The sequence below is a fragment of the Nomia melanderi genome, chromosome 6 (genome assembly GCF_051020985.1).
Source record: "Nomia melanderi isolate GNS246 chromosome 6, iyNomMela1, whole genome shotgun sequence".
NCBI classification, from domain to species: Eukaryota; Metazoa; Arthropoda; class Insecta; order Hymenoptera; family Halictidae; genus Nomia; species Nomia melanderi.
In genome coordinates, this window is record NC_135004.1 from 10,059,820 (window position 1) to 10,074,234 (window position 14,415).

The 14,415-nt window shown below is 30.0% G+C and overlaps 1 protein-coding gene across 2 annotated transcripts; it reads right to left on the reverse strand.

Annotated features, from left to right (window-relative positions):
* Nucleotides 1–1,427: 1,427 nt before the first annotated feature.
* LOC116430383 (natterin-3-like) lies at nt 1,428–7,772 on the reverse strand. 2 transcript variants are annotated; one of them, XM_031984440.2, is made up of 5 exons: nt 7,646–7,764; nt 6,578–6,606; nt 3,789–3,988; nt 2,409–2,552; nt 1,428–1,759 (listed from the first exon to the last, which is right to left on the reverse strand). In XM_031984440.2, the coding sequence occupies exons 3-5, from the start codon at nt 3,939–3,941 to the stop codon at nt 1,673–1,675; spliced, it is 384 nt and encodes a 127-aa protein (XP_031840300.1). In that variant the 5' UTR covers nt 3,942–3,988; nt 6,578–6,606; nt 7,646–7,764; the 3' UTR covers nt 1,428–1,672. The 2 variants fall into 2 exon arrangements, with proteins under 2 accessions (XP_031840300.1, XP_031840299.1); XM_031984439.2 differs by lacking the exon at nt 6,578–6,606 and having other exon boundaries at nt 1,432–1,759; nt 7,646–7,772.
* Between the last annotated feature and the right edge of the window lie 6,643 nt (nt 7,773–14,415).

Here is a 14,415-nt window from a genome sequence, read left to right on the forward strand (position 1 = left end):
GCCTATTCAAAAGTATTTTCATTCTTTTTTTATTGAATGAAATAGGTAACGAAAGAAATAACTTTCTTCTTAATCCCTGCTATTGTGAATACATTTAGGAAACTGTGATGCCCCTGCGCGTATCCTATGTTAAACATTTATATGTAGATCCGGCCATATATCAGAATGTATTTGCTTTCCAATTTTGCTCTAGTTGTTTCAGTGTTGTTTCAACGACCAGAGAGTTTCATTTTGTTAAAACTTTAAAGCTGTTGGTTGAAACGAGATGAAGGCAACGTGTTATATGAAAATGGGGTGGAAGTTTGAAAAACTGGAAAATTTGCAAATCTTATGATATTTTATGTAAGAAATTTTAGAGGTTCTATAACGAAGTTTGAACGAACGTTTGAATCTGTGTATATTACCAGGTAAATGGAATACTCTCGTGAAAATATTTAGCCAAGGAAATGTGGAAGAGATATTACTTTGATATTATAAGTCATTTCATATAATTTTTTCTATTTCATTTATATTAAAATTAAAAAAATAACAGTGATAAAAAAAGTAAATACCTAATAATTAGAAATATAATTTAATATTAAAAACATTATATTTGTTAAACCGGTCGTATTTCAACAAATTATAATCTACGATTATTGGTTTAGAAATTTCAGATCATGTCTTTACCAAAAAATTTGTTTCTATTGTTATTCTTTTCTGTTAATTATAAACATTTATTATTTATATTTATGTTTATATTTATGTTTATATTTATGTTTATATTTATATTTATATTTATATTTATGTTTATATTTATATTTATATTTATATTTATATTTATATTTATATTTATATTTATATTTATATTTATATTTATATTTATATTTATATTTATATTTATATTTATATTTATATTTATATTTATATTTATATTTATATTTATATTTATATTTATATTTATATTTATATTTATATTTATATTTATATTTATATTTATATTTATACGTCTAATTTATTATATACAATAAAAGTATTTCTTATCTTTTCAGTTAAGAATATTATTTTTAAAGACATAACAAGAACCGAATAATGCTAAAGTTTGAAGTTAGATTCAACACAATCTCCCATAATTTCCAGCGACTGTGCTATGTAAGATAAATAGAGAGAGACCACATTTATTTAGTCGCTCCGCGGATGGGGTGTCAGCTGAATTCGGAGTCCCTAATTTACAGTAAGTTAACAAGCTGTCGGATGGAATATAATACCACATTTTTCAAACGTTCTGCTGGAATTACTGTTGTTAATAAATGTCTTATAAAAGATGAAATAATACATTGTGTGATAACTATGTTATACGATCAATTCATTTTAACTTCTCCATTATCAGTGTGAATTAATCAAAAACTAGACTGTGAGTCTGCATACATTTAAAATATATATATATATATTTTGTAAATTACAATAAAACGTGCGTGTTAACAAAAATAATAATTTGATTTCATTTTTATGGGAAGAAATCTTTTAATCGATGAAGACATTTTTCTCTTATACTATTTCTGACAAAATAATCTATAAAGATGGGAAAATTTGTATAATGATTTATAGTCTGTCAACTACATTTAAAAAAGACTGTAGCTTGAACATAATTTCCATGATGTTTAAATAAATATACGAGGTATGTATTTACTCAATACTAATTTTGTACCAAAACTTCATATTCCCTAAACGAGATTTCCTTTCCATCGAAGGGCACATATAGTACACCGTGAGATCTATGCACCTGAAATTAATAAAAATAAAATTGTTCTGGATAAATTGTCTACAAAATTAATCTTCATTATCAACACATTACAGACTATTTTGTTGCTCACCATGTCTGGCAGCTATTTGTTTACATGAAACATTTTAAGTTATTTAATATCTTTTCGTAGTTATAAAGTATTGTTAGGTTACTTAAATATTTAATTTTAAGGAATGTTATGGAACTACACTCATTTTCAAAACTTTTATCAAGTAAAGAGGTTTATTTGTCCGTAATGTGTTAATACGAAATCCTTAATGCTTATGTACTTTCAGATTCCGTTAAAGAAAATCCTTACAATGATAATAATTATTAATTAGATAAATGATATACAGTTTTTTTAAAATGAATCTGTTATTTTAGCGCCAGTGATTCATCAACTCTATTTAATGAGAATCTATTAAATTCTAGTTGTAAAGTAAGTGGTATATGCCCAATAACTAATTAAATAAAATTATAAGAAGATGTGTATATATATAAATATTCATATTAAATGTTATATATTATATGTTATATGTTATGCATTAAATATTAAATGTTTACATTTATATAACTTTAACTTTGATTAGTTATTGGTACATTCACCTTAAAAAATCAAACAACAATATAAATTGTTTCTGAGTCTGACCTTTCCGACACATGGCGCACCCCTGTGCCATGTACGACCAACATAAAGCATCTCTCCTTCGACTGTTCTTCCAGCTTCGACTGCGTTTTCGGGAACGTGGCCATGTGAAGCTCGGGTCCAGTTAAAATCAGCTGGCAACAGAATCTATCAAGAAAAACAAAAAGTTATTATTATTATCTGTGCATATTATTTTGATATTATTACTTAAAATAATAACAATACATTTAATACTTTTAAAAGATTTCTATGCATCGAAAGATTCTAATTTGTAAATATTCATAAGCAGAATAAACGTCAATTTATACGTTTGACACGTAGAAATATTAGATTGTATTATATGCTAAAAGCCTTTGTAATAAATAGAGGAATATTATTAAATATTTCTTTTATCTGCACATTCACTTAGTTACATAATAATTAAATTAAGTTGGCAACAAGATCTATGATGTTCCTTTCAATGTTTCGTTCCAGACGTTTTAAAACTTACTGTAGATTCGATCTTTCGCTGAATAGTTCGCTTATTTCTAGTAATAAACAAAAGTACTTAGAAATATCTGCGCGAATATAATAAAGTATAGGAGATAATAACGTGTATATATTTAATTGAAATCGGATAACACACGACTGATGTAGTAATTTTCTCTGCAAAGATTTTTATTAGTTAATAGCTTTGAAGAATTATATGACGTTAAAGAAGGAAAAGTACTAGTCACGTCACTGTGAATACCCTTGCTGAAAGAGAGGTACAGCAAAACCGTAAATTGGTCCATTTCACGGCGAGTCCAATTGATCCTCGAAAGCTCAACATTTCTGCACCTTAATCCGAGAAAGACCAGGGCAAAACGACGTCGCTAAACTGTTCCATCTATCATATTGATACCAGCGACTAAAGTTCTTTTTTTTTATTTTAGAATCGTACTGCTTTAATCGTTTCGTATCTGTCAGCATTATATTTTTTTAAAGATCAAAATAGAAATGCCATCCGTTTCAAATTGTTTTCTTTTATAAGTATCGAAAAGATATAAATGCCCTTTCGAGAAATGATTAAATTAATTGATTTACTAATTTTAAGGTACAAATCAATCGAAATATTGATTTATATAAATATGATTATTAATGTATGAACATATAAATACATAAATATATAAATACATAAATATAATTTATTACATACATCATTTATACCTTACACTTCGTAAATTAAATTAATCTTGAAAATTAAACTAAATTTTAGTTGAAATTCGCAGCGCAAGGATTAAACTTTTCAAATCTTTCTCTTTCAAGAACGACAACATAACTATTAGAAAATGTTGAATTACCAAATAACACAAAACCGGAGAAAGATAAGAAAACAGCGTGTAATGAATTCATCGTTTTTACCTCGAAATCGTGTTTTATATGTTCCTGTCCAAGGTGACAGACGTAAGCGACGCCATGTTCGGGCTTCACCTTCGCGGGGAGCATATCGCCGTGATGAAAAGCACGACCGACAACAAGAGTCAATCCGTCCAGATCCTTGCCGACTGAGACCATTCCTGGCACTACGTAACGAGCGCCAGTGAATCTTACCCATTTGTATCCTGCGACACACGTTGCCAGGATCAGAGAACGTAGACGCTCACTACTTTGTGTCTACATTGTACGAGGGATGACAAAAAAGTTTCCGGAATTTGTATTAGATCAGCCAACAAATTTTGTCGTATTCTTTTAAGAATATTTCTAAGAAATCAAGAGCAGAAGATGAACACACCATTTACAATTTGAAGAAGGTAATAGGATACAGTGTATATGTATACTATTATTAATAAAAAATTTTGTGATATTTTCTTGCAATTGTAACTTAATTATCACTTGAGTACTAGTAATTCTATTTTTAATTTTTACATTTTTATTACATTATGTTATATTAACCCTATGTCTTACAATATCGTGTCAGACTCGTGGCGAGGATTTTTACAATAGTATGGTTTAACAAATGTGAATATCGCTTACTTCTTTTGAGTTCGAATGAAACATTATCCTTTTTATTAACAATTTGTATGGTTTAGAGTAACTCTATGCATAGAAAGCGTGCGGAATTTTTTATTTCACTAGTGCATTATTAACGATAAGTAGTTTTAACAAGCATTCGCAATCGAATTGTCGATTAAATATACTTGTGGCAGGTAAAGCGTTAATTTATATTTTAATGGTGTAATGAACGATTTTCAACGATATGTGAAGTCATTAAATTCAATGCGCGAGGTGTCGAAGCGTTTTCCACTGCGCAGTGTAGAAACACGGTGATTTAATAGTACATATCTCGCGGACCGTGTTGTTCGCTAGAAACTCCGGTATTACGAATCACTGTGAATTTCTCGGTTGCTAATTTCAAGCAATCAGTAGTTACCTACATGCATACGTCGACGGGATTACGCGCGGAGAGGCCATTAAATCCTGATTTGGAATGCGTTTTGTCAAAGGCAGGACATTTTGAACAGAATAATCTATCGATTGAAACTCGTGGGCAGGTTTCACCATGGAGTGTAAAATAAATATAGAGTAACAATTTGAAGAAGGCAATAGGATGTAATGTAACTTGAATAGCGATATATAATTATTACAGAAATGTCGTGATATTTTCTTACAATTGTAACTTATTTATCATTCAAGTATTAGGAATTCTATTTTCAATTTTCATGTTTTTATTATATAATATTTTATTATTATATTATTATCTATAAGGAAATCTGTAAATACAAAAGCGTATACTTGGGGATTGAATATTGATCATTTTGTAATTTGTAAAGCTAATTGCTTAATTGAAATTAACAATAATAACATGTAAAACGATCGGATTTTTGTAGTTTTCAGCCAATGCAGATTATCAAGTTAAATAATCTAGTTAAAATTAAAAAACAAAGACTCAATAAGCATCTTGTAAATTTTATTCGAATCATTTTACGTTTGAGGAATTTTCACACTTTTTTATTGACAAATAATCTGTGAAAAGGAACATATTTCATAACAAAACTGTAATAAAATTTCAATCAAGACGAAAGTACTATATGATTGACGATTTTAAACGTGTCATAAAAAATTATAAGGAAATGGTTTTCATCGACACTCTTTTATCTTATCTGTGCAATCGCGTGAAATTTATTATCTGAAAATGATTCAGTGTATATTGTAATTATTGATTTTACCAATAAATGAATCCTACTTAATGCTTGTTCCAAAAGACCGTATGATTCAGCTCTTATCAATAAATGAATATTATTTAATAATACCATTGAAAAACAGACTAATGGTATTTATAAATGATTTGAAATGAGACACGAAGTAAAAGAAAAAGGCAAGTAAGGTTTATACCTGACTTTAACTAAAGTCATTATCAAATACATTTGATTTTAAATTATTTATCTTTATGTCAAGAGAAATCGAGGTTCTCTACCGATAGAACTTCACGTGAAGAAATAACTATTTTTCACCAAGTTTTTTGTATTTTTCCGTAACATTTGCTTTTTATTAGCGTCTGTATAATTATTTGGGACACCTGGTATAGCGAACATTTCTGTATTTCAAGAGGAAATACACCGATAGCGATAAGATTAACTGAAAACCTGAGATAACGATAATTCGTTGTTATTAGTACATTTCTAAAATTAACACTTCATTTTTTCCACAGAAATACACTTTCCCTCGTACTGTCAAAAAGGAAATGAAAAATATATAAAGCTACTCGATGAATCACGTGGTAATTAATTCTGGACGCATGTTGATCTTGATAATACATATCGATGACGCCCTATTACGTAGTATCACTACATTCATTCTGGAGATATCTGAATTGTGAAATATCCTGCATTGTATAAATATTTCTGTGTATATTGTCATGGGAGTAACTAAATTATGTATATTCACAGTACTGTTCATTATTAATTCCCTGGTGCAGTTTGCAATTTCTTTTTAATAAAAAACCGTTTGGTAAATTGCTTTATCGCTTTAATGAGGACAGTGTAGAAATTGTATTGGCAGTTAGCCAGCAAGTAAATTTATATAAAATTGAAAAAGAATTGGATTAACATGGACAGAAATAAAAAAAGGTTTTGATAAATATATAATATGCCTTGCATGCTATCGTTCAAATAATTTAATTAGCTCATTTGGTATCATTTCGCTATACTCACGTATTATATAAGACGATAACGCCACTGGACTGTGCATTTTCATGTGAATTCCCAGTTTTGTAGAGTATTTTATAAAAACCAGAAGAGAAAAGACAGAAATTTACTTCATCCAACGAAAGATTACTAACATTAATAATAAGATACCTAAATAGATATGTTATTAATTGGGTATACGCAGTTTCTTTATTTTGCAAATTCGCAAGTATGATAATAAAGCTCAATAGTCTCCTTATTGTTCTCTTACATTTAACTCATATCCAGTTATCGCTTTATCTTATAATTTTTTTGGATAATCATTCCTATAAGAATAAATTCAGTTTTCATAATTTTCTGGTAAAGCAGTACACATTTATAAGTATTCACTGTAATTGTAGTACACATTTGCTGTAAAATATAAATGTTCATACGTTGAAATTATTATTTCCCTTCAATCAATGTGGTTTCAGTTGTATCCATATTTATTAAATTCATTCTGATAATACCTCCATCATGATTCTCTTGATATTGTAAGTGAGGAGATTAATTCATGTTATATTCCTCTGATCATTCGATCTTATTTTATTTACTATTATTAGTGGTATTCTTATGCATTTATGATATTATTCTTCTTGGATTATTATTGTTATTATTAATGTTCCAATAATAAAATATTATAATGAATTGAACGATACTATTAGGGATATAAAAATATAAGAATAATTTTTATTGTAAAAATAGAATATCATTGTTAAGATTCCAAGAATAATTAAAATTTGTATATTTAATAAACGACGCAAATTAATATTTTTTAAAATATCATTGGGAAAGCAAAGCTTCAATAAAAAAACGGTTTTTCCCTAATAAACGTTATAAAAAGCACTATACCTCAGGTGTTTTATACATTTTCTCGTGTCATGTACATTCTGCATAATTTTGCACAAATAAATGAAAAGTAATTTTGCTTTGAAATTTCTCATAACAGCTAAACAATCTGCAGTCTAATTATATCATCACACGCAATGGAGACTTTCTGGTCAATAGTATTGCAGGCAATTATACAATCACGTTAGAAATAGTTTCATTACTCACCTGTCATTTTTGTATCAGACGTAACACTTAGAGCAGATATTACAGAACCGACGAACAATGTTCGAATTGGGAGCGGCGAAACTGTGTCCGTCTGTCTGCGCGATCAAACCATGAATCGTCATGAACGCGACTGCGAGATTTAGTTTACCCCCTTCTCCAAACCAACAATCTTATCATCGAACAATTTAACGTGTCTCGCGATAATTTTCATGCATTCAATGAAATGATAACATTTCCTGACGCCGTATTGAATTTCTGATATAAAATGCATTGTTGATGAAAAACATTTGGTTGACACATAAATAATATATTTTACTTCATTGATCCGTAAATAGAATTCATTGCAGTGGCCCCGTCAAATTAATTCAAATATTTTATTAAACAAGTAACACAATACTTTCACTTAACAATATGTTGTTATGTATGAGCTGCTGAATGTTAAATAATTGACAGACATTACTTAAAACGAATCTTTCGAGAACATGATGTTTGTTAAGGATATAAATAACAGAGATATATTATAGTATTTATTCCACATTTTATACAACAGTAAAATCGACTGATTTTCAATATCTTTTTTCTGGAACATTATTAACCATAAATGTTTATTACGTTACAGGTACAAAGAACAGGGGACAAGAATCTCTTCAGAAGTGGAACAGTTATTGATGTGTAGTGTAGGGCTTATAAGAATTATTGAAATTTAAAAAGTAAAAAAATTTCTAGCAAGTTAGATAGTTTCTACTGGGATTATACTAATTTCTAGCAAATATTATAGGAAATTATAGAATCATAGTTTTCCTGTTTCAGGAGAAGAATGATAAGGGGGTTTATCGGGAATGTTCTTTATTTTTGCAAAAATATATTAACCCTCAAGCGCTGCAGTAGGTCTGACGGCACAAAATTCTGATTTATTTCTATTTTTTGTCGTGCATGAGTTGCAACCTTAGAAAACTAGGTGCCTTTTAATTGCATTATAATGTTCAATCATTGAATTTACGGCTAGTTTATGTCTCTGTTTATATTCTATCATTAATTCATCATTCGCCAGCAGTTCAAGTACAAAAGTACAAAACATTTCCAATGAATGAACGGACATTTCTGCAAATATCTCGAAAATTAAACTAGTCCTATGTATTTACAAACAGGAAGTAATTATTCAAAGTACTAATTTAACACGTTGAATGCCGCACGATTTCATAGAGCAAAACACACAAAATGGAAAAGATATAATATTAAATGAATTGATCGAATTGCATTACTATTATTCCACGGTCATTTAGCTGAATATCACCGCATTAGGTAGCATTATTTATAATATAGAAATGTTTTTAAATAATCATCATTTAATCGAGTGACCCATAATAATTCGATTTGGTTGGTGGTCACACGTGACCCTCCATGGCATTCAACGTGTTAATATTGATGATAATGTTAATAATTATCATTTAATGATGATAATAAATGATAATAATATGGTATAATATATTTAAAAATTATTGAAATTCAGTGGGTGGTAATCTTTCGATATGCTCACCAATTATACGAAATGAGACAGGCGGGGATTATAATTAACTGTGGTCACAATCGCCGACACAGCTAATCGAGGGAAATTAATTTCTGCGAACACGATCAAATGTAGCAACGTGTCGAATAAGGTATCCCGTAACATAGCGTACTTACATATGCATATCCGAAAGCGTTGATGAATGATACCAATCGATGTCGGGGAACGACAGGCGAAAAAGGGGCTGTTAGTGCATCGTTTTTTTTCTCGTTATTCGTATATGATAAATTGGATAGCGATACACGGTAGAGCACACATTCTCGTCAAATATGCTAGTAATAGCGTACAGTGGCTTGAAATCGTTAAACACAAATCATTTGGTGGAAAAATAATTTTTTTTCCTTGTACCGTTACATTACATTACTGTAGAACATATTAAAAAAGAGATTTTAATGTCCTTCAGCTATTAGTCAGATTCAACGATATTTCAAATTTCGGATATTTACCATTTTTAAAGATTGTGTGGTCTTCTTCTAATGAATTTCAACGGAATTTCATTTTTTACGGTGTTTGAATGTCGAATAAGAACATTTTGCGGGAATAATTGTGACGATTTAACGAGAATTATATATATATACAAAATTGAAGAGTAAAATATAGATACGTTAAGTTTTATTTTCATGTAAGATTACAATATTTTTAAATAATAAATATTTGTTAATGTTTTATTATTTATTAATATCTCAATGTTAGTAAATACTTTTTTCAGTTGCAGATATTATTTTTAAATATTGGCTGAAGTCGAGACACAATCTCTGACCATCCCCTATGAACGTGGGGTTGAAGAGATAAATACGGGGAGGCAACATTTATTTAGTCGCCTCGTGGATAGGGTGGTCGCTGAATTTGAGTTCCCTTCCTATCGGCAAGTTAACCAGCTGTCTAGAAATTGCTTCATTTTTGCATATTAATCGACTCTTCAAATAGCTGAATAATAACACGTTTGACAAAAGTTCGCTAGAAATTACAGTTAAAGTTTATTTTATTTTATACATGTTACGTAAATGATGGAAATTATTTTATATAAGCTTAAAGATTTTCCACAAAGATTGCCATCTGAATCTTTTTGCGTCTTATAGATCCAATTAAATTTAGTTTGTTTCATGTATCACCGAGAAAATTAATTATTAAATCTATACGAAAAGTTGTGTCACCTATATAGGAATTTAATAGTAATTAAATTAATAGTAGTAATTCCAGATTAGGTTATGAAAGATACCTTCAAATGATAATAACGATAAGTGATAACGGATTTTTCGCTGTAATCTCTATCATGTAATTGCACGTGTTTCATTAACTACGCTTAACACTAGAACTACCGAGCATTTAATGCGAATAATATGTAATCCGCATGAAAATTGTAACAATAGATTATTTTCAGTATCGTCGGACATTCATTATAGTATTCCAGTGAACCTATTCATGTTCAACATCATTTTAAATATTCAATGCTTTTAAGATATCAATAATTGCGGAACAAACAAATCGAAATCAGTCATTTCCACTGGTACGGTAGTTGTATTATTAATATTATAACCGTTAAACAATTTAAGTGACTTATTTATAATAACTTATAAAAATTAAAACAATACATTTCTTGAAATTTGAAGAGTCTCCTAGTTTTGTACCTGTACAAATACACAAATTTAATTAAAAATCTTTCGCAAAACCGCCTTTATAATTTAAATACTTGCGGAAAAAAATGTTCTGAAGTGAGTCACTTTGATCCACCGGGTAGTTTTAGTGTTAAAGAAATACTTGGAAATATAATATCTTATATTATTCACCTTTTATCGTCAATATTCTGTCGGTGAATACAAAACGTTCTGACTGGCATATTTGCTAGGAGATGCACCGGAAGAAGGAAACGCGTCGCAGCTGCAACTTGGTGCATCGTGTGGCGGGTACGATTGATCTTACAGGGCTCAACGTTTCCGCAGCTTAATCCGAGGAAGACCGAAGCGGAACGACGCGACAGAGCTGTAACATCTATCATCATTGATACGAACGATTGAAGTTTCTTATTTCAGAAACGTCTCCTCTGTTTCTGCCTCAGTTAAATTTGGTATCAAGCCTGAAGTAAAATTTCGATTTTATTTCGTGATTAATGGAACGTCGACTGGGAAATTGATCATGAGATATCTGTTTCTATTATCTTTTCGCGTGTTCAGAAACTTTATGATTTATTGTAACGTTTATATGAGGCGGCGATTCTCAATCTGTGTATTTTACGATCTTCCGTGTGGCACATTTTATCATTCGACTAAATTCATTTCGTTGTGTTGCTTTGATTTAGAACATGCGAATGCGTTGATAAAGAGATATGTAATATATTCACGGTTTCGGTAAATATTTATAAAAAAGGAATCTTTATCGATTTAAATCAATTTTTAATAAATTTACAGGGTTATCGCTCTGGTCTTGTTTTCAGTGTTTTAGTTGGCGTCATTTTTTAAAACATTGCAATATGTAAAATGAAGATTTACTTAAAATCATCTTATTTAAATGAATACATTTATATTAAATATATTTTGCGACAGTGGCTCCTTCCTTGAACGTTTATTTTCATAAATACAAAAAGATTAACAGAATAACAACTTGCTATAATCAATTTTTATCTTTCCATTTTCCTTTCATCAAATAAATTGCTTTACAAAAATGATTTAACTGCTTGAATAATTTATTTGTTCCGTTATTTCGTCCATTGTTTAATTACATGAATAAGTAAAGGAAGAAAGGATTTTTATAATAGTAGACTTATCAAAGTATTTGCCGGCGTGTCGAATCGACATTGTGAAGGAAGGGGTCGCTAGTGGTCGTGTTCAATGGTACAGCCTGAATTCAGAGAAATTAATTTCATCGGACACGATCGAATGTTATAACACAGCAAATAAGGGACGTGCGCCATAGAATAGAGAATATATCCGGTGGTCGTGATGAATGGTAACAATCGATGTCGAGGAACGATAGAGAAAAAAAGATGGGGCTGCTGGAACATCGGGCTTTTCGTCCTCGACTTTCGTACGTGATAAATGAACACCGATATACTATAAGGCTTACTTTCTCGTCAAATATGTTAGCTTCACAGCCGCATTGATATTAATATTAACACTAAAACCATCATACAGGTCAAAATTGTTAGAAAAGTATAGCACATATATATATACAATGTTAATCAGTTGTTTACTTTTTTCACTTCATTTTCTATCTGCCTTATTTTCTAATTTCTGATATTTTCGATCGCTAATTCACTATTCGTCAATACGGTTAGAGGTAACCAATTGAAACTATAAAATTGTATATTAAAAAGATATCTATTTCTTCTATGTCGTTCCGCTAGATATTAAGTCATCACACTACAGTATATATATAAATAAAATAATAAATAAAAGAATAAACGTATTAGATCATCATATAAGTAACGTCGTTTCTCATCTTACTTTGTACTAACATATTTCTCAATGGTATTTTGAAAATGAATGACAAACCTCCTCGGACTATTAAGACTTCGTCCAAGAATTTACTAGTTTCAACTGTATATTGTAATACAGCAGTATAGTTTGTAGTTCGAGTATGATTGAATTGCTTGGAAACTCTCAAAACAGAGTATCGAATACCTACTGCTACTGGAAACTTTGTTGTTACAAATAACGGTGAAATTCTTGGTTATTAATTTCAAGTAATCAGGAGTTACTTACTTGCATGCATTTATCTATGGGATTAACATTTTCAACGGAATAACTTATCGATAGAAAGTAAGCGCTTTTCTAAAGGAAAATTTTATTCGAAGTCGATGAAACGAGTGATTTTAACGTAACAGTTTGATGAAGACAACTGAAATTGATATGAAATGGAATATGTTTAATCGTCATAATTAAATTATTTTAGTGGCATAAATAATTGATGTTTATCGTGTAAAAAGATTAATAAATATGTATTAAGAATTTAATATTTTTAAGAAATTATTGTTGGAATTTTTAAACGTTTTCTTGTCTCTAATTCCTCAGGCAAATCTACGAACGTTATACAAATTTATACTTTTATAAACACATTTAAAGGATACCAGATTAAAAAACTGTATTCCTCGACCATGTTTTCATTAAATGGAAAGTAGAATAAAATCGTATTTAATTCTGTTTAATGTGGCATTTTACAAATTTTAAAATACTTCTTTCATAATTACAATTTGGTAAAAATATTTCCCTTTATAAACTAAACTTTTATGAAAATTTTACGAACAATATAAATAAGAAGGTTATTTTAAATTAAAGAGAATTCGTTCTGGACAGTGATTTGCAAGATGAAATAAAACAATATTTGAATGTGATAAAATTTATTTTTGTAATTAACGATAATAAATGTGATACGTTTCTGCAGTTCTATTCTGTGCTGTCAGTGAGATGTTTTATATTTATCGCTGGACAGGTGAAAAAAAGTGTAACGCAGCAGTTAACGGGCACACGTTCCAAAATCACTTTGACCGATGATTCTATTCATACTCAATCCGAATTAATTATATAATCTGTCGCGCGTTCACAGATGAGATTACGGAATAATTTCATTCACTTCATGGTATAGGAATTGGGATGATTAACGGGATGCCACGTATTTAACACATCCGGAAACTAACTCGGTGATTTTGCCAAACATACGCCTTTTTCTGATTAAACGGTTACAATTTTCAACCTTCAGCAACTTGACCGTTGCTGTCAGTTACTGAAATATTTAATTGCTAAAACAATTTACCGAGTATTTTGTGAAGAGAACAAATTGTAAATTACCTGGGAGATACAAAAAGAGACAAAAATACTAGTAATGTTTGCTAATGACAAGAATGTGTTAGTCGTCGTAGCATTCGATACATAATTATTTTCACAAAGATCAATACCAGTTAAAACCTTCTGATATTTCTAGCCTATCTCGTATTCACACCTCTACTGGAATCGCGGGACGATTATCTTTCCTAGAAGGTGTTTGCTTCTCCCGGCGTGGCTGACGGAACTCGACGCGGCGTTCTCGATTAAATCGATCAAGCGTGTCCCGTAATTGATTAGCTTTCATGCGGCGATACTTGAGCCCGACGGACGAAACGGCGAAAATTTAGGCCAATGCTCGGTTCCATGGAGTAAATTTGCTAACGCGACCCTCGACCCGCGCTCACACACCCCTCGAAAAATACTGACGAGTATAGCGGTTTCGAAAG